The 23,584-nt window shown below is 44.4% G+C and overlaps 1 protein-coding gene across 1 annotated transcript; it reads right to left on the reverse strand.

The window, feature by feature from the left end:
• Positions 1-40: 40 nt before the first annotated feature.
• slc10a1 (solute carrier family 10 member 1) lies at positions 41-23,133 on the reverse strand. The gene is made up of 6 exons (XM_062968067.1): positions 22,849-23,133; positions 14,360-14,503; positions 12,254-12,464; positions 9,355-9,536; positions 5,739-5,935; positions 41-505 (listed from the first exon to the last, which is right to left on the reverse strand). The coding sequence occupies exons 1-6, from the start codon at positions 23,118-23,120 to the stop codon at positions 390-392; spliced, it is 1,122 nt and encodes a 373-aa protein (XP_062824137.1). The 5' UTR covers positions 23,121-23,133; the 3' UTR covers positions 41-389.
• Between the last annotated feature and the right edge of the window lie 451 nt (positions 23,134-23,584).

Consider the following 23,584-nt stretch of genomic DNA (forward strand, 5'->3'; position numbering starts at 1 on the left):
TTCTTTTTAAAAAATTTCACACAAACATGAGAATGCAAATAATTTCTGTAATGTTATGCACATTTGTGGCACAGCTAACAAAAGGGAATCATTTGAGTTTAACTTAGCAAAGTGATCCCACATGCTTATTGGGAGCAAACATTTTTTCAATTATAGTAGAACATAGAAAGTTACCACAAATTCTTCTCAAAAAGGTGTTAACCTTGGGGCTAAATTGGTGCATAGAATGAACATGTACAGAGAAAGCATGGATTTGTAATTTATGAAGTATTTATTCCCTCTCACAATTATGTGTATTTTATATAAAGATGTCTGTATTCATCAGGCCTCAAATATAGCAATAGCTTGGACTTCTGATGTTGAGGTGGAACATTTTTTCAAGCATCCTTTTACTTTCCTGATATTAGTTCGTTTCTAACTCTAAACAGAGTTTCTGATTGGCTGGCTTCAACTTCAGTATTGTCCTCAGTTCTGTCAAAAGCTCCAGAGTCCACTTTTGTTGAATCTGAAATGAAAACAGATATAGCCATGATCTTATTTGAGGTGGAGAATATACTGTGGGCTTCAACCAGAACTTTAAAGGAATTATTCAAGGTGTTGAGCTCTAGCTCCAAAGGAGGTTGTTTCTTGGATAAAGACGACAAAGACGACCCAGACTGATGTATGGATAAAGTAAGAGGATATTGGATGAACGGATTTTAAGCATATGTTTTATATTTTATAGTCTATTTAACTGTTTGTAATAGATTTTATATGCTGTTTGTTTTTAATGATGTGTCGGCATCGAATTGTTGCCAATTGTATGCCGCCCTGAGTTCCTTCGGGTGAGAAGGGCGGGATAGAAATATTGGAAATAAATAAAATAAATAAATTGGATAGCCAAAAAACCCTGAATTTAGATATAGTCTGAACTCTAGGTTCAGACTATAAAACCTATTGGAATTACTACTGTCCCAAAGACAAAAACAAAATCTAGATTTTGCAATTACCAGTACTCTTTCATTTGCTAGGATTATTGGAGTCTGCAGTTTAATATCTGGAACATCATAAAGTCCCTTACCAATGAAAAGCTTAAGCAGCTGAGGGGGAAAAGGAAAGGGCGTGAGGCTGTTAGAAATTGTGGGAGTTGAAGTCCAAAACACCTGGAGGGCCGAAGTTTGCCCATGCCTGTGCTAGACCTTAACATTGCATTATTACATAAAAGTCTGGAAAGTATGGAAAGGGATCAAACAAATATAACACACAAACAGAGAAGGAACACCCACAGTTTGGAAAGTACAGGTATACTTCCATTAACAAAGCCGATATGACCCAGAGCATGATTTCTTTAACAGAAAAATTGCTATCAGAAGTAGAAAAATGTAAAGAATAGTCATAGTTCTTACACTATGAAAACATGAGTTCACAATTTTCCCTAAACTGTTTATCCAAACTTAATACCGTGAACATCTTTGATAAAGCAACTGGATTGTATTTGGGTGGTCAAACGTATAGATCTATGCTTTTTAACATGATGGGTGAGACAAGCTTATCCACTTTGTCCTATTCTCTTTGCTGTTCATACATGCTCAGTAAAAGCCATGGAAATCCAATGAGTTACTTCGGATGAGTCACACACTCCCAGCCCCAGAAAAACCTGTGATAGGATCATCATAAGTTAAACATACCTTGAAGGCACACAACAAATCCTCCAGTAGATACTATAGCTGTACCTTTATTGGTAATATTGCCTATAGACAAGCCCATAGCCACGGGGGTGTGTATGTATGTTATGAATTCAACACCCCTCCCAGAATTTTTCAAGTTAAAAAAAACCTGGGACCCTCGTGTCAGGCTGCCTGAGATCCAGTTTAGGGTAATAATAATAATAATAATAATAATAATAATAATAATAATAATAATAATAATAATAATAATAATAATAATAAAAAAAAAAAAACTTTATTTATACCCCGCCACCATCTCCCCAATGGGGACTCGGGGCGGCTTACATGGGGCCATGCCCAGACACCATACAATATAACAAAATAAAACAGCAAATCATAACACAATATAACAGTGCAAAATCATCATATATATTACAACACAAATCAGAGAAAACAATGAAAACCAGGGCAGGCCACATGAACACTTAATTAAAAACTCGGGAGAGAGAGACATAGGAATAGGGGAACAGGGATATAAAATGGTGAAGCAGTCTAAAGGATAAAATCCAAGGGGAATAACCAGAGTGATATATTACATTTACGCCCCAAAGGCACATTGGAAAAGCCATGTTTTTAGATCTTTCTTAAAGGCTAACAAGGTGGGGGCTTGCCTGATCTCAGTGGGCAATGAATTCCACAGTCGGGGGGCCACAGCAGAAAAAGCCCTCTCCCTCGTTCCCACAAGACGGGCCTGGGACAAAGGCAGTGGCGAAAGGAAGGCCTCCCCGGATGAACGAAGGGAACGAGCAGGTTTATGGTAGGAGATACGGTCACTGAGGTAGGTGGGTCCCAAACCGTTTGGGGCTTTATAGATGATGGTCTGTACCTTGAATTGGGACCGGAAAGTGAACGGCAACCAGTGGAGCTCTTTAAACAGGGGAGTAGATCGTTCCCTGTAGCTCGCCCCTGTTATTAATCTGGCCGCCGAACGCTGAACCAATTGTAGTTTCCGGGCCGTCTTCAAGGGAAGCCCCATGTAGAGCGCATTACAGTAGTCCAGTCTAGAGGTAACTAAGGCATGCACCGCCGTGGTCAAGTCAGACTTCACAAGGTATGGTCGCAGTTGGTGCACAAGTTTGAGTTGTGCGAAAGCCCTCCCGGCCACCGCCGACACCTGAGCCTCAAGCGTCAACGCTGAATCCAGGAGGACCCCCAAACTGCGGACCTGTGATTTCAGGGGTAGTGCAACCCCGTCCAGCACAGGTTGCCACCCAATACCCCGATCAAACGCGCGACTGACCAGGAGGGCCTCTGTCTTGTCAGGATTGATCCTCAGCTTGTTCCTCCTCATCCAGTCCGCCACAGCGGCCAGGCACTGGTTCAGAATCCGAGGGGCTTCCTTGGAGTTAGATGGAAATTAGTAGTGGATTTGCGTGTCATCTGCGTAGAGACGGCAACACCCTCCAAAACTCCGGATGACCTCTCCCAACGGTTTCATGTAGATGTTAAATAGCATGGGGGATAAAATAGACCCTTGCGGGACCCCACAGGTCAATGGCCAGGGGTCCGAGCAGGTATCCCCCAGCTTCACCATCTGGGAACGACCCTCCAGGAAGGACCGGAGCCACTGCAGAACCGTGCCACCAAGCCCCATCCCGGCGAGCCTCCCCAGAAGGATACCATGGTCGATGGTATCGAAAGCCGCTGAGATGTCCAAGAGAACCAGCAGGGTCACACTCCCCCTGTCCAGCTCCCTGCGGAGGTCATCCACCAAGGCGACCGGAGCTGTCTCGGTACTGTACCCAGGCCTGAAGCCAGACTGAGAGTGGTCCAGAAAATCAGTGTCATCGAGGAACTCCTGGAGCTGCGTGGCAACCACTCGCTCCAGAACCTTGCCCAAAAACGGGAGGTTGGAGATTGGTCTGTAGTTGTTACAAACAGATGGATCAAGCAAGGGCTTTTTTAGTAGTGGTTTTACTACCGCCTGCTTAAAGTAGGATGGAACTGACCCCTGAACCAAAGAAGCATTTATTATGGTCACAAACCAGTCCAACAACCCATCTTTGGCCAGCTTAACCAGCCAAGAGGGACAAGGATCCAGAGCGCAGGTGGTCGCCCTCACAGACCCAAGAATCCCAAGAAAAGGGTAGGCCCTTTTCCTCTTGTTCTCTTCTGTCCCTCTGCCCTTCCCTGTTTCCTAGTTGCAGTGAGGTTGCGTTGCTGGGGCTTCATTCAGCGCAGTAATGTGTTTGCTTGTATGTGTGTGTGTGTGTATATATATGTGCCCGGCCACTCATTGCTGTGGCGTCGTCTGGTGGTGTTGGTGAGAAATTGTTGAGGTAGTGGTGGTATTGAATGTCTGTTGTATGGTTGTCTTTATATTTAGTATGCATTTGGTTGTTTGTGTACTGTGAAAGTGGTGAGGGTAGAGGGGGTCTATGTCCCTGTGTAGTATTGTATAGTATTTATACGTTGTCCATGTGTTGTGAATGCTTGGATTGTGTCCTGCTGCATAGTAGAAAGGGTTGGGCTGGATGGCCCTTAGGGGTCTCTCCAAACTCTTGGATTCTATGCTTCTGTTATTATTATTATTATTATTATTATCATCATCATAATCATCATCATCATTATTATGTAGAGGCTGGATGGCCATCTGTCAGGAGTGCTTGGATTGTGTCCTCCTGCATGGTAGAAGGAAGTTGATCTGGATGATCCTTAGGGATCACTCCAAACCTTAGGATTGTATGATGACGTTATTATTATTATTATTATTATTATTATTATTATTATTATTATTAGTAGTAGTAGTAGTAGTAGTAGTAGTAGTAGTAGTTGAGAGGCTGGGTGGCCATCTGTTGGGAGTGCTTAGATTGTGTCCTGCATGGCAGAATTGGGTTGGACTGGATGGCCTTTAGGGGTGTCTCCTAACTGACTGATGTTATAATTCGACGTGTATTATTATTGTGCAGATATTGGATGGCCATCTGTCAGGAGTGTTTGGATTGTGTCCTCCTGCATGATATAAGGAAGTTGAACTGGATGATCCCTAGGGGTGTCTCCTAACCTTATGATTGTATGATATTATTATTATTATTATTAAACTACAACTCCCATGACTGCACTGCATTGAGCCATAGAAGTTAAAGTAGTGTCAAAACGCATTAATTCTACAGTGTAGAATTACTCTTTTTCCTTAAGATATGTTTTCCTCTTCTTTCACATTGATTAGCCTTATGACTTTGGAGCTGCCATAATACTGGGGTGTTCTGCCTCTACACCCAGCATGGGTAAACTTTGGCCCTCCAGGTGTTTTGGACATCAACTCCCACAATTCCTAACAGCTTACCGGCTGTTAGGAATTGTGGGAGTTGAATTCCAAAGCACCTGGAGGGCCAAAGTTTGCCATGCCTGATCTACACTGTAGAATTAATGCAGTTTGACACCCCTTTAACTGCCATGGCTCATGCTACCGAATTCTGGGAGATGTAGATTGAAGAGGCACCAAGCATTGCTTGGCAAAGATGGATAAAGACCCTTTTGCAACCTCATGATTCCATATTCTTGAGCTATGGCAATTAAAGCAGTGCAAACCGCATTAAATTATATAGTGTATATGCACCCTCTGTCCTTCAAATTACTGTCAGGCAATGGGTATATGAAATATAAATTAATTTCATGTTTAGACTCCAAGAGATCTGTTTGTGTTCAGCCTGAACAATCCAATGCAGGGAAAAGGCAACTTTTAGAACAATGACTAGTTAATTAAAGCAAAGAGCAAATGGTGGTGCAGCTACTCTCTATGGAAGATGCGAATACATGATGGTGTTTATTTCTTTACAGTGATACACTTCATCTACTGCAACTTTGCATTTAAGAACAGCTATGTTTTTGCCCCTTCCTTCAAGTGATTCTAATTCAGTTCTCAGCCATGTCAACTTGCAGTTGTGTTCTAATATTCATGCAGATTGACTTTCAAAAGGCAAACAGAAGTTGTCATCTATATTCTAGCTACATAAAACTGTGCAAAATTCTATCCGAGCTGTAGGTCAAGAGATGATGCCATGTAAAAGGAGGGGGGAAAGTGGTTCTTACCATTTGGTTCTTTTGTATTTCCCCGGTTCCTGAAAATCACGACCAGGAGAAGACCCTCTCCAACCTGGAAAATCAAATACAGGCCAGGAAAGAAGAAAAGAGGCCCAATGACATCAGCTGGAAAGGCTATCCTGAGGATGGCCAGGCAGAGGGTGACGTTTTGGCAGCCTGTTTCCAGGCAGATTGTCCGCTTGCATCTATCAATGAAGGAAACACACACACACACATTCCTGTATTACATGGGGTTATAGGTATGGGAACCACTGGGTGACCCTGGGCTGGCCAAATATTCTCAGCCCCAGACAATCCTATGATAGGTTATCCTTAGAATCACCATCAGTCAGAAACAACTCGAAGGCATACAGCAATAAAGGTATACCAATTCAGCATGTGTAAGTGTTCAAATTGCCTCTCCATCTATAGTGGTTCCATGAATTTCACAGGGTGTTTCTCTTTCGAGGAATACTCAATGGTGGTTTTGCAGTTCTTCTTAAATGTAGCTCTTATCACGTGATATTTGTTGGTGGCCTCCCAACCAAGTACCAACTTGGATTGATCTCGCTTAGCTTAGATCAGATGGTGCATCAAAACACCTAAGTCTGATATGATTTTAGCAACTTTCACACATATAGGTCTAGGCTAAATGCATATACATCTTGTTGGACAGAATGCAGAGGATATTTCTTTGGGTCATCATTTAAACCCTCCCATTTCAAGTCACTATAGAGCCTGGGTGGGGTGCTCATCAGTGGGATGTGAGAAGGGGGCTACAGGTAGATATTGGTGGCCTTGGCATCCACGGAAGGGAAATAAGGGTGTGCTCTGTCTACTAAGCGCTGGGTATGTTTAGTTTGGAGAAAAAGAAAGCTGAGAGCAGACATGAGAGCCATGTTTAAATATTTGAAAGAAGGGGGCAAACTTGTTTTCTGCTTCTCTGGAAACTAGGACATGGAGCAATGGATTCAAATACAGTAGAGTCTCACTTATCCAAGCCTCTGGATAATCCAAGCCATTTTTGTAGTCAATGTTTTCAATATATCATGATATTTTGGTGCTAAATTCATAAATACAGTAATTACTACTTAGCATTACTGCATATTGAACTACTTTTTCTGTCAAATTAGTTGTATAACATGATGTTTTGGTACTTAATTTGTAAAATCATAATCTAATTTGATGTTTAATAGGCTTTTCCTTAATCTCTCCTTATTATCCAAGATATTCGCTTATCCAAGCTTCTGCCAGCCCGTTTAGCTTGGATAAGTGAGACTCTACTGTAGCAGGAAAAAATATTCCACCTAAACATTGGGAAGAACTTCCTGATGGTAATAGCTGTTTGGCAATGCAATATGCTGCCTTCTCTGGAGGCTTTTCAGTGGAGGCTAGATGGCCATCTGCGAGGCATATTTTGATTCCTGAATTGCAGCGAATTTGACGTCTGCAAGGACGTTGCCCAGGGGACACCCGGATATTTGATGTTTTACCATCCTGTGGGAGGCTTCTCTCATGTCCCCGCATAGGGAGCTGGAGCTGACAGGGGGAGAGCGGGTTGAGTTCCCTCTGTCAGCTCCAGCTCCCTATGCGGGGGACATTAGAGAAGCCTCCCACAGGATGGTAAAACATCAAACATCCAGGTGTCCCCTGGGCAACGTCCTTGCAGACGGCCAATTCTCTCACAGCAGAAGCAACTTGCAGTTTCTCAAATTGTTCCTGACATGAAAAAAAAGTGGTTGGATGTATGGCCCTTGGTCTCTTCCAATTCTATGATTATAAATGTATTAATAAACCAGTTCCCATCTGATCTTAGAAGCTAACCACTGCCAGCCCTTGTTAATATTTGGATAGAAGACTGCCACTGAATACTGGTTGCTGTAGTCTATATTTCAGATGAAGGAACTGGCAAAACCACCTTGAAGTATTCCTTGTCTAAGAAAACCATATGAAATCCATAGGGACAGGCAACATGAAAGCACATAAACCCACACGTACTGTTGTACATCTTTACTTCTTTCCCCTTTGCAGCTGAGACCACTCACTCTTTCTTTGCTGAGTCCTCCCATCTTGTAAGCTAGAGCGGTGACAGGCTCTCTTCCCTGGGACTTGGCAGCTGCTTGGCAGGTGAAGTGCTATGTTTCACCTATCTGATCCAGGATCTTGGCTAAAGAGTATTGGATTTTAAAGCTAATATCTTTTACTCCTCACAAGTTTTTGGGACTGAAGTCCTCAGTAGCCCAACTGGAAAAGAGGGCTTCTCTGGAAGACTATGGAAATCTATGCCAAATAGCAAAGGTTATTCTTTAAGGTCACACAAAGCTCTTTGTTCCCTTTGCAATAGTTTTCCTCTCCAGCTGTAGACTATGATTTAGACACAAGGAAAGAAAGATATGTATGACTGGGGGCAGAAGGCAAGCAGATCAACCACTTCAAGTCAGTTGTATTTCAGGAACAGAGACAGGCTTGAAGGCTCAAGGCTGTCTTTCTTTTTTCTCAATGGAAAGTCAAATTGGTACTGGGTTGCTGCAAGTTTTCCAGGCTGTGTGGCCATGTTTTAGAAGCATTCTCTCCTGACATTTCATCCATATCTATGGCAGGCATCCTCAGAGGTTGTGAGGTCAGTTGGAAACTAGGCAAATGGAGATTATATATCTGTTGAAGGTCCAGGGTGGGAGAAAGAACTCTTGTCTGTTGGAGGCAAGTGTGAATGTTGCAATTGACCACCTTGATTAGCATTGAGTGGCCTTTCACCTTCAAAGTCTGGCTGCTTCCTGCCTGAGAGAATCCTTTGTTGAAGGATATTAGCTGGCCCTGATTGTTTCTTGTCTGGATTTCCTGTTTTTGAATGTTGTTCTTTATTTACTGTCCTGATTTTAGAGTTTTTAAAATATTGGTAGCCAGATTTTGTTCATTTTCATCATTTCCTCCTTTCTGTTGAAATTGTCCACAGCCATGAAAGCCTTTGATAACAAATTGGTATTATTTGAGTGGAGGCCACAAGGGGGAGCTAGACAGAGAAGGATAGTCCATTTTATTTGGGGGAAGGGGTTAAACAATTTCCCCCTGTTTTCGTGTTATTCCCCCCACTCATGTCGCAGTTGTCAAAACAACCATCATTTATTATATGGGGGGGGGGGATAACCTGCAAAAATGAGAAGAGTGTTTTTCCTCCTTCAACTCCCCCCCCCATGGACTATCCTGCTCTGTCTAGGCCCCCCTTTGGAGCCCATAATGGAAGAGCACCATCAAATTTTATTCTCTGGTTCCTCCCCAGCCAAGCAGAACCACAGACATTGTGTGTTGGGAATGAGCTTAATTTGATAGCCTTCTTAATCCGAAAACTGCATTCAGACCACAATGTTATCTCTCTCTCTACTTACTTTCCCCTTCATGCTTTTTAATAAAATGTCCCTGCCTGATGAAGGAAAACGTGGTTTCTCAAGCTTTTTGTTCATTTCTGCTTATTATGATATAGGTTTTACCACTATAAAGGCTTGTTATTCCTTAGGGCTATTGGGACATTTAACCTTAGCAAAACTACAAAACCAGAATCTGTATTGACTTTTTGAAAAACCACAGCAGCAACGACAATAGAAACAGAGGTTTGCTTAGGAGAACTTACAGTTCGTTGAAGTTGAAGTATGCAGAAAGGATATAGCCCAAGGAAAAACCAAAAAAAGGCAATAAAACAGATGTCCCCACCAGGCGTGGAGATAAGATGACAAGAAAGATATTATCTCCAAGACTGATCACACTCAGAACAGTGATAGGAATGGTTAGTAGGAGCATGAGAAGCACACCTACCTGAAAACAGAAGAGAGAGAGGTTAAACGGCAAGAGATCAGTGAATAGATGCCATTGGGGACTAACTATTAAGATCTTGTAGGTCCTTGAATGATATCCCCCTTGCCTTGGGTCAATTGGTTTTCTAGACCAATGTTTCTTAAAATATGGCAAATGTGGTTGCCATAGCTTATATAAATGAGGCTGCTAATCTATATGGGGTGGGGAGAGAGGACTGAACTATGTAGGCCAAGGATGGGAAACGTATGTCCCTTCATATGTTACTGGACTGTAGCTCCTATCAGTTCTAACCAGCATAGTCAGTGGGAAGGAATTATGGGAGTTACAGTACAACAACATCTGTGAGAAGTGTATGCTCTTTATTCCTGATGAAGCTTTTTGGTCTAAATCCAATGAAGCTCTTCTTATGTTCTTCTTCTTCTTCTTCTTCTTCTTCTTCTTCTTCTTCTTCTTCTTCTTCTTCTTCTTCTTCTTCTTCTTCTTCTTCTTCTTCTCTCTCTCTCTCTCTCTCTCTCTCTCTCTCTATATATATATATATATATATGTATATATATAAAAGGATAAAAAATGTTTGGCCTAGGACAAAACAACAAAACTACACATCCCAGAAACACTAAACACATTTTTTAAAAGGGAGCAATAATGAACTGCAGCACAACCCCTCATCCATGCCTCTACGTTCATACAACAAAAAGAAAAGAAAAATAAAGTCCTAATTAAAGGGAAAGGAATAATTGCTTTTTATCCAATTGCTGCCAGTTACAAGGCTAAACTCTGCCCACTTGGTCTCCTAGCAACCTACTCAGCCCAGGGGACAGGCACAGTTAGGCCTCAGGCCTCTTCCACACTGGCTATAAAATACAGATTATCTGATTTTAACTGGATTATATGGCAGTGTAGACTCAAGGCCCTTCAACACAGCTATATTACCCATTTATAATCTTTTATTATCTGCTTTGAACTGGATTATCTTGAGTCCACACTGCCAGATAATTCACTTCAGTGTGCATTTTATACAGCTGTGTAGAAGGGGCCTCATATAATCCAGTTCTAAGCAGATAATATAAGATTATAAATATACAGTAGAGTCTCACTTATCCAACATAAACAGGCCGGCAGAATGCTGGATAAGTGAATATGTTGGATAATAAGAAGGGATTCAGGAAAAGCCGATTAAACATCAAATTAGGTAATGATTATATAAATTAAGCACCAAAAATCATGTTAAACAACAAATTTGACAGAAAAAGTAGTTTAATGCTCAGTAATGCTATGTTGTAATTACTGTATTTACAAATTTAGCACCAAAATATCACAATGAATTTAAAACATTGACTACAAAAACATTGACTACTAAAAGTCAGACTGCGTTGGATAATCCAGAACACTGGATAAGCGAATGTTGGATAAGTGAGATTCTACTGTAATATGAAATAATTACTGTGGTAATCCAGTCCAACCCAATTCTGCCATGGAGGACACAATCCAAGCACGCCCAACAGATGGCCACCCAGCCTCTCAATAATAAAAATAAAAATAATAATAATAATAATAATATCATACAATCATAAGGTTAGGAGACACCCCTAAGGATCATCCAGTTCAACTTCCTTCCACCATGCAGGACGACACAAACCAAGCACTCCTGACAGATGCCATCCAAGATCTGCACAGTAATAATACAAATTGAATAATAGAATCAGACAGTTAGGAGAGACCCCTAAAGGCCATCCAGTCCAACCCAACTCTGCAATTGGACGATACAATCCAAGCACTCCCAACAGATGGCCAGCCAGCCTCTCAGTAATAATAATAATAAGAAGAATAAGAATATCATACAATCCTAAGGTTAGCAGATACCCCTAAGGATCATCCAGTTCAACTTCCTTATATCATGCAGGAGGACACAATCCAACCACTCCTGACAGATGGCCATCCAATATCTGCACAATAATAATACACATCGAATCATAGCATCAGACAGTTAGGAGACACCCCAAAAGGCCATCCAGTCCAACCCAATTCTGCCATGCAGGACACAATCCAGGCACTCCCAACAGATGGTCACCCAGCCTCTCAATACTAATACTAATATTAACAACAACAACAACAACAACATCATACAATCCTAAGGTTTGGAGTGACCCCTGAGGATCATCCAGATCAACTTCCTTCTACCATGCAGGAGGACACAATCCAAGCACTCCTGAGACATGGCCTCCAGCCTCTACATAATAATGATGATGAAGATGATGATGATAATAATAATAACAGAAGCATAGAATCCAAGAATTTGGAGAGACCCCTAAGGGCCATCCAGCCCAACCCTTTCTACTATGCAGCAGGACACAATCCAAGCATTCACAACACATGGACAACATATAAATACTATACAATACTACACAGGAACATAGACCCCCTCTACCCTCACCATTTTCACAGTACACAAACAACCAAATGCATACTAAACATAAAGACAACCATACAACAGACATTCAATACCACCACTACCTCAACAAGTTCTCACCAACACCACCAGATGACGCCACAGCAACGCGTGGCCGGGCACAGCTAGTTATATATAGAATTAAACCCACCCTTTTCAACATATATATGAATAAATAATTCTGGTGTTACACTGCAATTAACTCTATATGGAGCTGATGAAGTTAAGAAGAGATTTTGTATCATGAAATGAGCTCCAGATGGCCACTTACTTTATTCAAGAGACGAGCATATTTTGGCTTCTTTTCATTCAAGATGATCCCAAGAGCACAAGCGATAAGGGTCATGAACAAGGAGAGAACAATGTCTTTGAAAGGCACTTTCCCTTCCAGATTATTATCATAGGAGCCCTTAGTGTAAAGGTATAGAAGAAGAGGCATCATGCCAAGGGCCAAAAGCGATGAGCATCCAGTCATCACAATGCTGGGACAAAGAAAGAGAAACGTCAGTGTACATGAGTTCATTATTACCTTTTTCTTAACATTGCTTTGTTTTACTTGTTTCTGACTCTTAAAACTATAGCACTGGTTGGGAATGAAGAATGGGAAATAATCAAAGCTAGCCTATTTTCAGTCATCCACCTCATTGCCTTTTCAAAGACATGGTCAACTTGGGGTAGTATATCTACACTGTGTAGTTATAGAAGTTTGATTCCATTTTAACTGTTCTATTGTAGAGAATGTTAGGATTAGTAGTTTAGGAAAGTACTTCAATTTCTCTGCTGGAGAGCTCTAATTTGCTTCCCTGGACCACAACACTGCAGCTCTTCAGCAGAGAAACCCAAGATAGAGCCACCATGGGTAAAGTGCTATAACTAAATTTATTTATTTATTTATTATTTAAACTTATATGCCGCCACTCCCCTAGGGCTCGGGGCGGCTTACAAAAAAGGCTAAAATCTAACAATTTAAAAACATCTTTAAAATATCTTTTAAAAAAATCTTAAAAACACTCCCCCAGGGCTCGGAGTGGCTTACAAAAACAGCTAAAATCTAAGCAATTTAAAAACAGCAATAGCGGAGATCAAAAGCCTGCCGAAACAGGTGTGTCTTACATGCCCTGCGGAAGACTGATAAGTCCCGCAGGGCACAAACTTCAGGCGGCAGAGTGTTCCAGAGTGACGGCGCCACTGATGTAAAAGCTCTACGTCTAGTTGCTGTTAGACGCAAGGTCTTAAAACTGGGAACTTCCAATAGATCTTGGTCCACCGAACGGAGGGATCTCTGGGGTTGGTAGGGGGTGAGGCGGTCCCTCAGGTACATTGGCCCTAGACCATGTAAGGCCACCATCACTTTGAAAGTGATCCGGTGCTCAATTGGTAACCAGTGCAGCTGTAGTAGGATTGGTGTTATATGACATCTCATTGGGACTCCTGCAAGAAGTCGAGCAGCTGCATTTTGTACAAGTTGGAGCTTCCGGATCACCGACAAAGGAAAACCAATGTAGAGGGTGTTACAGTAGTCCAGCCTTGAGATGACTGTGGCCTGGATCACTGTAGCTAGGTCATCCCTTGACAGATAGGGGGCCAGCCGTCTAGCCTGCCGCAGGTGAAAAAAGGCGGTTCTACTAATGGCGGAGACTTCTGGTTCAAATGAATAGACCCAAACCCTGAAAGGATAAGGATCTTCATCGTCCCACCTCCTGCAAGTCCTGAAATCAGGCCTCCATAGACATAGAGGGAGAGTTGTAAGTCACCACTGCGACAAGGTGGGAGGGAAGCTGGCTGGTGGATGCTTCCTCCCTGTGGGATGGGGTGAGGGGGAAGCTGGGCAATGCAGGGCAACAGCTTCCTTCGCCCCGCCCCTTCCTCGGGCCCTGTCGGATTTGCCATGATATGTGGTGAAACCCCGGTCTTAATGTGATGAGGTCCTTTGACTCTCTCTAGCTATGGTGATGCAATCTGTAATCCAACAATTTGAGAGAGGAGCTTCAGGATGTGGATGACTACCTTACTTTGTGATGACATTGAAAGACTAGGCACTACCACTACTACCATTTCTTCTCCTCCTCCTTCTTTTGCCATTGTAACCTCTGTGGGAAGAAAATTTCAGATCCTGGGAGTGGACATAGAGAAAAGAAGGGTCTTTCCAGAAAATCTCAAAACATAGGCAGATTCATATTGGAGAATGCAGACCTTCTGACAACTTCAGCCCATGTTATATACATAGTTAAAGCCAGCACTTCGAATTATGCCGCAATACTGACCAGCAGCCAGTGAAGCTGTTGCAACAAGTGAGTTGTGTACTCCCTGGGAATCAATGTCATGGTTAAAGTATCTCTGAAGTTGACTCCATAGCTGCTGTCACAATCTCCCTTACCTGAGGTTCATGTCTCCTTTGGATGCAAGAGTTAAAATATTGGAGAGAGTTCCACCTGGACAGCAGCCACAGATGAATACAGTAAGTGCTTCCATTGGAGCCAGCCGGAAGATTTTGCTCAGAGCAAATGCTGTCAGGGGCATTGTAGCGGAACCTTTGTGCTACGGTCCTTGTTTGAGCGCAGTGGAGGAATTTGGAGACGAACAACTGAAGGAATTCCAAGAAAGCAGTTTTATTTCGCTAATGGCCACTAGGGTTCCCCCTCGCACAAAGTAAGTGCTTCTCCAGGGAGAACAACCAGTGGCGGGCTGAGTAAATATTTATACACACTACAGGGTTCGGGTTATGCCCGCCCACAAGCAAATTCATTGGCTTAGAGTTGTGACGCTGCTTGACTTGGACCCAATCAGTGCTTACCAGCGGGCCGGCTGCACCCTTTCTGTGCCGTGCTCACAAATCATTCAGAGCGCCTGCGTACGCATGCGCTGTTTGTTTATCTTTAGCTTTCATTTCTTCAGAAACACATGATTTCCCAGAAGTCACATGTTTCTGTGAGTTTATGCACCCGGGTCGCTAGCTGTCGCCATCTCTGCCCATATATGGTATTTCCTGGGGTTCTTTAACCTCCCGCCTCACTCCCCCATTTTCTTTTTGCGAAGCGCATGTACAAAAGCTGAAGCAAAGCATTATGGTTCCATCCAATCCCGCTTGGCTTGGAGTATGGCTATCTTTTCTCCAGGTAAAGATTGTGTGACACACCTAGTACACATTTGCATCATTATTGGAGTGCAGCACATAACTATGAGAACAATGAACAATCCTAAAATCCCTACCAACAATATGTTCTTCAACCATTCTATTGAGGGTAACCAGCTAGTCACCCAGGAGAAGGGAGACCAACCTTCTATCTCCTGGACATTATTGTAAATTAACTTTTGTAATGACTCGATGTCATCTTCAATAGTACTATTCAAGTTATGAAATTTCACTACACAACGCCCTCTAACCATGGCGCATAAACCCCCCCTGGCCGCCAGTAGGTAGTCAAGGGCCAACTTATGCTGTAGGGCCATCTGGCTGATTTCTTCTACTTCAGACTGGATTTCCCGGAAAATTTTACCAGTGGCATTTATGGACTTTTCAAGGCGGCAAGTCAGGCCTAGAACACTTCTACGATTTGCTTGAGCTACAATCCCTGGGTAAGCACCCAGGGTCAACAAGCCTGTGATCAGGCCTCCTCCTACACGGGAGGCTTCTGAACCTGACAGGGCCTTGTTAATAATGACCTCATCCGAGAATTCTGGTCCTAGAGGGCCTGTTTGCACAATGTCCCGTTTCAGGCGCTGATGCCTTTTGTGTAAGACCTGAACTGGGAATGTCAAATAACCCACACCGACACACTGGTAGTTGCCGGGGTGATAATTTGTGGCCCATTTATCAAAGAAAAACCATAGATTTGGATCCCTAATTTGCCATAACGGACAGAGGCTTTTACCTAGGCTCAGTTGGGTTAATTGTTGCAGTATGTTCATATAAGATTTTAGGCCCTCAATAGAATCATTCACACTAAATGTAGGATAATCTGGATACATGCTAGCCCACTCGGTTGCGGTTAGATTTAATCGTGAGACATAAGATATATTAAATCGTCCATGTAGATAGAACCGGTCTCGACAGTGGGAGTAATTGCCTAATCGGGAAAAGAACGCCTGCCTAGTTCCCCAGTGTTTCCACTCAGAATTCCATATTCCCGATCCTCCACAACAGAAGCACAAACCCCTGGTGGAGGTATGGTATCTAAACCGTCGAAACCGAGTTTTATTTATTTTTTGCGGTATGCTAGAAAACACAGTAGGTGGACCCTCCTGAGCCTTGGACAATCCCTCCAACACAATCTGTGGTTCATCAATTAAATCGGGAAGAAATGAAAAATCTCCTATGGTGAGGGGGTGTTCATATATTAATGCTACCTCTTTCCCGTGCTGCTCAAACATATAATTGGCATGTTCTTTTATCCAATTCCCATGTGCTCTTTTTCCAAAAGAGAGAATAAAACTCAGCACAAATAATATACCAAACACAGTGCGCTTTCCTCCCCTCCTCATAACTTGTCTCCCACTTTTTCCTCTCAAAACGTCTAGCCACCATCTCCCGGAGAGCGCCTTTGTTGGGCCATGCTGCGACATACTTGACCACCGACGCTCCGTTGCACCCGAAGGGATCAGCTTCATGGCCTTGTTGACCCCTTAGGGAGTTGCCGGATGATCCTGAGTCTCAGGTCCTCACCAGGAACTCGCTCCGTCCGCCACTCCTCAGGTGCTAGTTTTACACGGGTGTAATGTATCCACGGCTTAATCTCCTTCACCTTCACTGCAGTGGGGGTAGACAGGAGCACAACATAGGGTCCTCGCCACTTGGGTCCCAATGGCTCAATCTTCCAATCCTTGACCAGAACCTCGTCACCTGGTGAAAAACAATGTAGAGGTGTGGTAGGGAATGGTGGGTTCAATTCAGAAATGTATTTTTCTAACTGCTGCATTTGTCTGCCCAAAGCCTGAACCTGGGCCAATGTCTGTTTCTCTCCTATGAGGTGTTGCTCAGCTCCTGTCTCTAAGGCTCCCTTCAAGTTCAAAGGGGGTCGTCCATAGAGTCTTTCAAAAGGGGAGAGTCCTGTCCGTTTGTGTGGTGTACATCTGATTCCTAATAATGCCATGGGCAAAACCACCGTCCACGGCAATCCTGTCTCTTGGCAAAGTTTCCCAAGCTGAGCCTTTAATGTCCTATTCATTCTTTCCACTTTTCCAGAAGATTGGGGTCTATATGCACAATGTAACTTCCATTTTATGCCCAAAATTCTACATAATCCTTGCACAGCCTGTTGAATATATGCGGGGCCATTATCTGATCCAATTTCTAAGGGTATGCCAAATCTGGGAATAACATCTTTCATTAGAGCTGTTGAAACCTCTACAGCCTTCTCAGTCCTTGTAGGGTAAGCCTCCACCCATCCTGTGTATGTGTCCACGAACACCAGTAAATATTTGTATCCTTTGTATGGGGGCATTTCTGTAAAGTCAGTGACTAAAGCTTCAAAGGGTACCCCACCCACATGTTGGACTCCTGGTGGCTTGAGGGGTCCTTCTCTGGGGTTATTTTTTATACATGTCCAGCATCTTCGGGCTGCTGCTGCCGTTAGGCTATGTAATCCATCGATATACAACTGTCGTCCTAGCAGATTTGCCAATGCCATTTTTCCTAAATGTGTGTTTTGGTGCATGTGTTGGACTAAGTGCCATGCCAAGTCCTTAGGGACGTAGACACGGGCGTCTGGCATCACTATGAGTTCTCCTGACCACTGACCCTTCTCCTTTAAGGCCCATTCTTCTTCCTCTGGTGTATATGTAATGTTATGTTCAGCTAATTCTACCTGTAGGGCCATTACCTGATGTTCAATATAGGGCAGCCTAGCTGCCTCTTTGGCTGCCAGATCAGCCTGCCTATTTCCTTGCACTACGGGATCGTCTCCACGTTGGTGCCCTTTACAATGCATCACAGCCACCTGCCTTGGCTTCCAAACCGCCTCCAGGAGATCCACAATCTCTCCAGCATGTTTCACGCACTTTCCTCCAGACGTGAGGAGCCCGCGCTCCTTGTACAGTGCTCCGTGTGCGTGGAGGGTGGTGAAGGCATATTTTGAGTCTGTGTAGACGTTAACCCGCTTTCCGCTTGACAATTCCAACGCTCGGGTCAGGGCAATCAATTCGGCCTTCTGGGCAGAAGTCCCCGGGGGCAGTGACCCTGCTTCCAGCGTCTCTCCCCCCCACCGGACAACCGCATAACCTGAGTGTCTTTGATTATTTTCCATAAAGGAGCTTCCATCTGTGAACAGAGTGTCGTCCACCTTAGTTAGTGGCACATCCTTCAAATCCGGTCGACTGGAGAATACCTCATCCATCACCTGGGCACACTGATGGATCGTGGTGTCTCCTGGAGTCGGGAGCAAGGTGGCCGGATTCAGAGTGGAGCAAGTCTCCAGGGTCACCAGTGGGTTGTCACACAACAATCCCTCATATTTCATTAACCTCTCACTTGTGAGCCAGCGCGGTCCCTTAATGTCTAACAGTGCCTTAACGCTATGGGGCACCTTAACTGTCAGTGGCTGTCCTAGGGTCAATTTATTCGCTTCTTTGATTAAATCTACTGATGCTGCCACAGCCCTCAGGCAAGGTGGCAATCCACGAGCCACTGTGTCCAATTGCTTTGACAAGTAGGCAATCGGCCTTTGCCATGAACCTAGTGGTTGGGTCAATACTCCAACCGCTGTTCCTTCCCGTTCTGCAGCGAACAGAGTGAATGGTTTTTCCAAATCGGGCAGTCCTAATGCTGGAGATGACATCAATGCTTCTTTTAATGCCTTAAATGCCTGTTGACATTCTTCTGTCCACTCAAATGGATCTTCTCTTCCACCTCTCGTAGCCTGGTACAGTGGCTTAGCCAACACAGCGTAGTTGGGGATCCACTGTCTGCAATATCCTGCTGATCCCAAAAATTCCCGCACCTGTCGCCGGGTACTGGGAGTGGGGATGGCACAAACAACTTCCTTTCTTTCAGCTCCTAACATCTTCTTTCCTTCGGTCAGATGGAACCCCAAATATTTCACTGTGGGACAGCACAACTGGGCCTTTTTCTTTGACACTTTGTAACCCTTTTCTTCCAATGTCTTGAGTAATCTCAAAGTCTGCTCTCTAGTGCCCCCTAGTGTCCGGCAAGCGATAAGCAGATCATCTACGTACTGAAGCCAAATTCCTTCTTCTTTAGGTATTACAAAATCCTGTAAGTCTTTGGCCAGGGCTTGACCAAAAATGGTCGGGCTGTCCCGGAACCCCTGAGGAAGGCGTGTCCAAACATACTGGGTCCTTTGCCCTGACTGCTGAGATTCCCACTGGAAAGCAAAGATCGGTTGGGATACAGGGGCCAATCGAATCCAAAAGAATGCATCCTTTAAATCCAATACAGTAAACCATTTGGCAAATGCTGGTACTAGACTCATCATGATGTATGGATTTGGCACTACCGGGGTTAGGGGAACGGTGACTTGATTTACAGCCCGCAAATCTTGAACTGGGCGATATTCTCCTTGTCCTCCTGGTTTCTTGACTGGGAGCAGGGGCGTGTTCCATGGGGAACTGCATGGTACCAATATCCCATGCTGCAGAAGTCGCTCTAGATGCTTTCTGATCCCCTGCACTGCCTCTCGACTAACGGGATACTGTGGCTTACATATGGGTCCCATTCCTCTTTTCACTTCCACCACCACCGGTGGAACATATTTAGCTAATCCTGGAGGATTATCTTCTGCCCACACTAAAGGAGTCTCATGCCATGGCCATTGTATTTCTTCAGTAAAAATCCTAACTTGAAACAGTCTCCATTCCTCTTCCATGGGAAATGATAGTTCCATTTGTCCATTCTTCATGAACTGGAGTTGTGCTTGTAATTTTGATAAAATGTCCCTTCCCAATAAAGGGACTGGGCAGTCTGGGAGATATAACATCTTATGCTTGACCTGATGTCCGGCCAGATTGCAGGTGCGTTCCTTAAGGAAGGGGCACTTCTGGGTCTTCCCAGACACTCCTATTACTTTCGTAGTTTCCCGAGTTGGTGGACTAATTTTTGTATTTACTACTGATTTTTCGGCACCTGTGTCCACTAAAAAGTCCAATTGTTGGTCCCCGATTTCAAGTGTGACCATCGGCTCCCCGGGGTCCAACAAAACAAGAGCCTGGCTTCCTCATTCCTCTCCTCCATCCAGATCTTCCCATTCTTCTTCCATCACAGCTGCTGCAGCTATCACCTCTCTTGCAGGAAAAGGTACGTAGTTCCCACGTCCTCTTCCCCTTCCTGGGTTTCTTCCTCTCTCAGGCCTTCCTCTTTCTCTCGGTCCTTCCTGACTTCCTTCTCTTCCTTCTGGGCATTCACCTTTCCAGTGTCCAAACTTCTTACATTTAGCACATTGGTCTCGACCTAACCTCCGAGGGGGCCCTCTTCTTCCTCCTTGTCCCCCTCTGGCATATCCTCCTCTTCCTCTCTGTCCACTTGCACTTTGTTCCATCATGGTAACTAATGCTTGGTATTCCTGCTTCTTCTTCCTGTCCTTCTTCTCTTCTTCTACCTGGTCCCTCGCCATATAAACTTGATCTGCGAGTGCCAACAATTCATTCATAGTCTTTCCTAGAAATCCTGGTTGCTTTTGAATCTTTCTCCGGATGTCAGGAGCCGCTTGACTGATAAAAGACTGTTGAATCGCCCTCCTACCGTTTTCATCCTCCAAATTATACGGGCTATACTTTCTATATGCTGCCTCCAGCCTTTCCAAAAAGGCTGTTGGTGACTCAGATTTTTCCTGTACCACTCCCTGAATTTTTACAATGTTGACGGGTCGCGGCGGGCCCCTCTTTACCGCTTCTACCAATATACGCTGGAATCCTTTCAGTCTCTGCAAATGTCCTTCTTCTGCGGTGTCCCATTGGGGATCTATTTCCACAGGAAACCTCTGTGCTCCCCACTCGGCTGCATCACCATCTTGTGGGGCACCAACCTGGGCTATGGCTACCCCATTATTCAACACTGCTCTTCTCTCTTCTGATGTGAACAACATATTCAACAATTGTCTGCAATCTTGCCAGGTGGGATTATGGGTTGCCATAATCCCTTCCAATAGCCTAGCCATAGCTTGGGGTTCTTCACTATAAGGTGGAGTATTATTTTTCCAATTCAAAATGTCACTACTACTGAAAGGTACTACCTGGTATGCTTGAACTATCTCATTCCTGTTGTTTATCACAGGCACCGTTCTCAAGGGCATCTGGAGGGCCGGTCCGGTCGGTGAATCACCAGGCCACACCGGAGCTCCATGTCTCCGAGTTTGTGCCGGAGAAGCATCACTGGGCATCCGTTGTGACTTCTTCTTTTCCTTTGTTTCCTCCTGATATTTTTCTAGGCTAGGGTAGTGTTTCTTGGCTGCTTCGGTTGACTCTGGAGAGTAGGGTGGGGGTCTCGTTCCTAGTGTAGGTGCACCGGGGGCTGTTCCCTGGGGTGAGGGGGGCGGTGGCAAGGGTGGCGGCAATAATTCCTGTTGTCTAGCCTGTACACTCAACTGTAAATCTGGGTAGTCCTCCTCATTGGATTGGAAAACTTTCTTCTTTTTCCCTTCCTTCTTCACCACCATACATTTGCCATTCCTGCACTGTCGAACCCAACCTGGATCTTCTCTAACTACCCGTTCCCACGTAGCAATATAGACCCACTGGTTCGGATGATTCACAGCACAATATTCTTCCACTGTTCGGATCAGTTTCAGATCCCACGTTCCTTCTACTTGCCAACCTAACCCAAACTCTGGCCATTCTCCCTGACACAAATTCCTCAGTCTATAATCTCTCAGGTCCCTTGGATTCCCTGCTACGGCTCTGATAGCAAAAGAGCCAAAATTATCTAAGATGCATTGTAAGGGAGTGGAGCTCTTTGAATTTTTCCCTCCCATCCTGCCTAATAGAGGGGACTGTCCTGGCCTGGGCACCCGGCCACTCACGGCATACGTCAGGAAACACAAGACAGAGCCCCTTTCTACCTCCCTGGGAACTTTTTGTGTCCCTCCCAGCGCTGGTGTTCCCTTAATGTCTCATGCAAACCACTATACTTGCCAGATTTCTGTAGACGTCGGACCAACCTTCGCCCCTGGACTTTTCCCTGGATCCTTTTCCTCCCGGCTGGTTTCTATGGAACCTCGCTGGTGTTGCAGCTCCCACCGTCAGTCGGCGTTGGCATCAGAGGCAAGCACCGCAGCCGGTCTTGTAATATTCAGGGGCCCCTTCTCGTCTCACGGTAGTTGCCTCAGGCCCCCACCGCTGAGTTGAGGCCGTCCCGCCAACGGGATCCGTCTCCAATCTCCTGGCCCGTCTTATAGGGAATCACGTCGGGGTCACCAGAAAATGTAGCGGAACCTTTGTGCTACGGTCCTTGTTTGAGCGCAGTGGAGGAATTTGGAGACGAACAACTGAAGGAATTCCAAGAAAGCAGTTTTATTTCGCTAATGGCCACTAGGGTTCCCCCTCGCACAAAGTAAGTGCTTCTCCAGGGAGAACAACCAGTGGCGGGCTGAGTAAATATTTATACACACTACAGGGTTCGGGTTATGCCCGCCCACAAGCAAATTCATTGGCTTAGAGTTGTGACGCTGCTTGACTTGGACCCAATCAGTGCTTACCAGCGGGCCGGCTGCACCCTTTCTGTGCCGTGCTCACAAATCATTCAGAGCGCCTGCGTACGCATGCGCTGTTTGTTTATCTTTAGCTTTCATTTCTTCAGAAACACATGATTTCCCAGAAGTCACATGTTTCTGTGAGTTTATGCACCCGGGTCGCTAGCTGTCGCCATCTCTGCCCATATATGGTATTTCCTGGGGTTCTTTAACCTCCCGCCTCAGCATGATTCCAAACTGAGATACTGCAGCCATGGCCACCCCTTTGGGCTTCAAGATGTGAACCTTGATTTTGGATATCTCCATCTTGCAACCTCCTGAGAACATGATAATGAAGACAAATACCATTGCAAGGCCAGTCAGGGCATGATTAATGGCTGTTCCATATAAGACCAAAGGAAAAGAGGAATTGGTCAAAGAGACATTGGGCATCTGGTTGGACCTCCCAAATCCAAAGATCTCGTGGGCACTGTTGCCAGGTGAGACAGTAATCACAGCCATCGTCTTTGTTGCCACTAAAAAAAGAAGGAAGTCAGTGTAAGATCTCCAATCTACACACAATAATTGAGCCAGAACTCAGGACAACAGGTCATAGAATTTCCCAGGCAGCCTAGATGGTGGCCATGTTGGTTTAGAGATTCTGAGAAGTGCAGTTCAAAAAGTTACATTTTGCAGACTTCCAGATGTGTTAAACTATGATGAGAACTGTTGCCCAACACATCTGGAGGACACCAGGTAGCTGAAGACTCCCTCAGATCTTGTTCTTAACAACACTACCCTTGCAATTAACAACATTGCAGTAAATAAATCCATAACCTGGCTATACACAAATGACAATGGCTTACAAAAAGATATTTGGAATTCTTTAGTGTTCTTTCATCACTTCAATATGGGAAGCACCTTGTTGGGGACATGGAGGGAGAGGAGAGAGAGAGAGAGAGAGAGAGAGAGAGGGAGGATAATTT

Source organism: Anolis carolinensis, chromosome 1 (genome assembly GCF_035594765.1).
Source record: "Anolis carolinensis isolate JA03-04 chromosome 1, rAnoCar3.1.pri, whole genome shotgun sequence".
NCBI classification, from domain to species: Eukaryota; Metazoa; Chordata; class Lepidosauria; order Squamata; family Dactyloidae; genus Anolis; species Anolis carolinensis.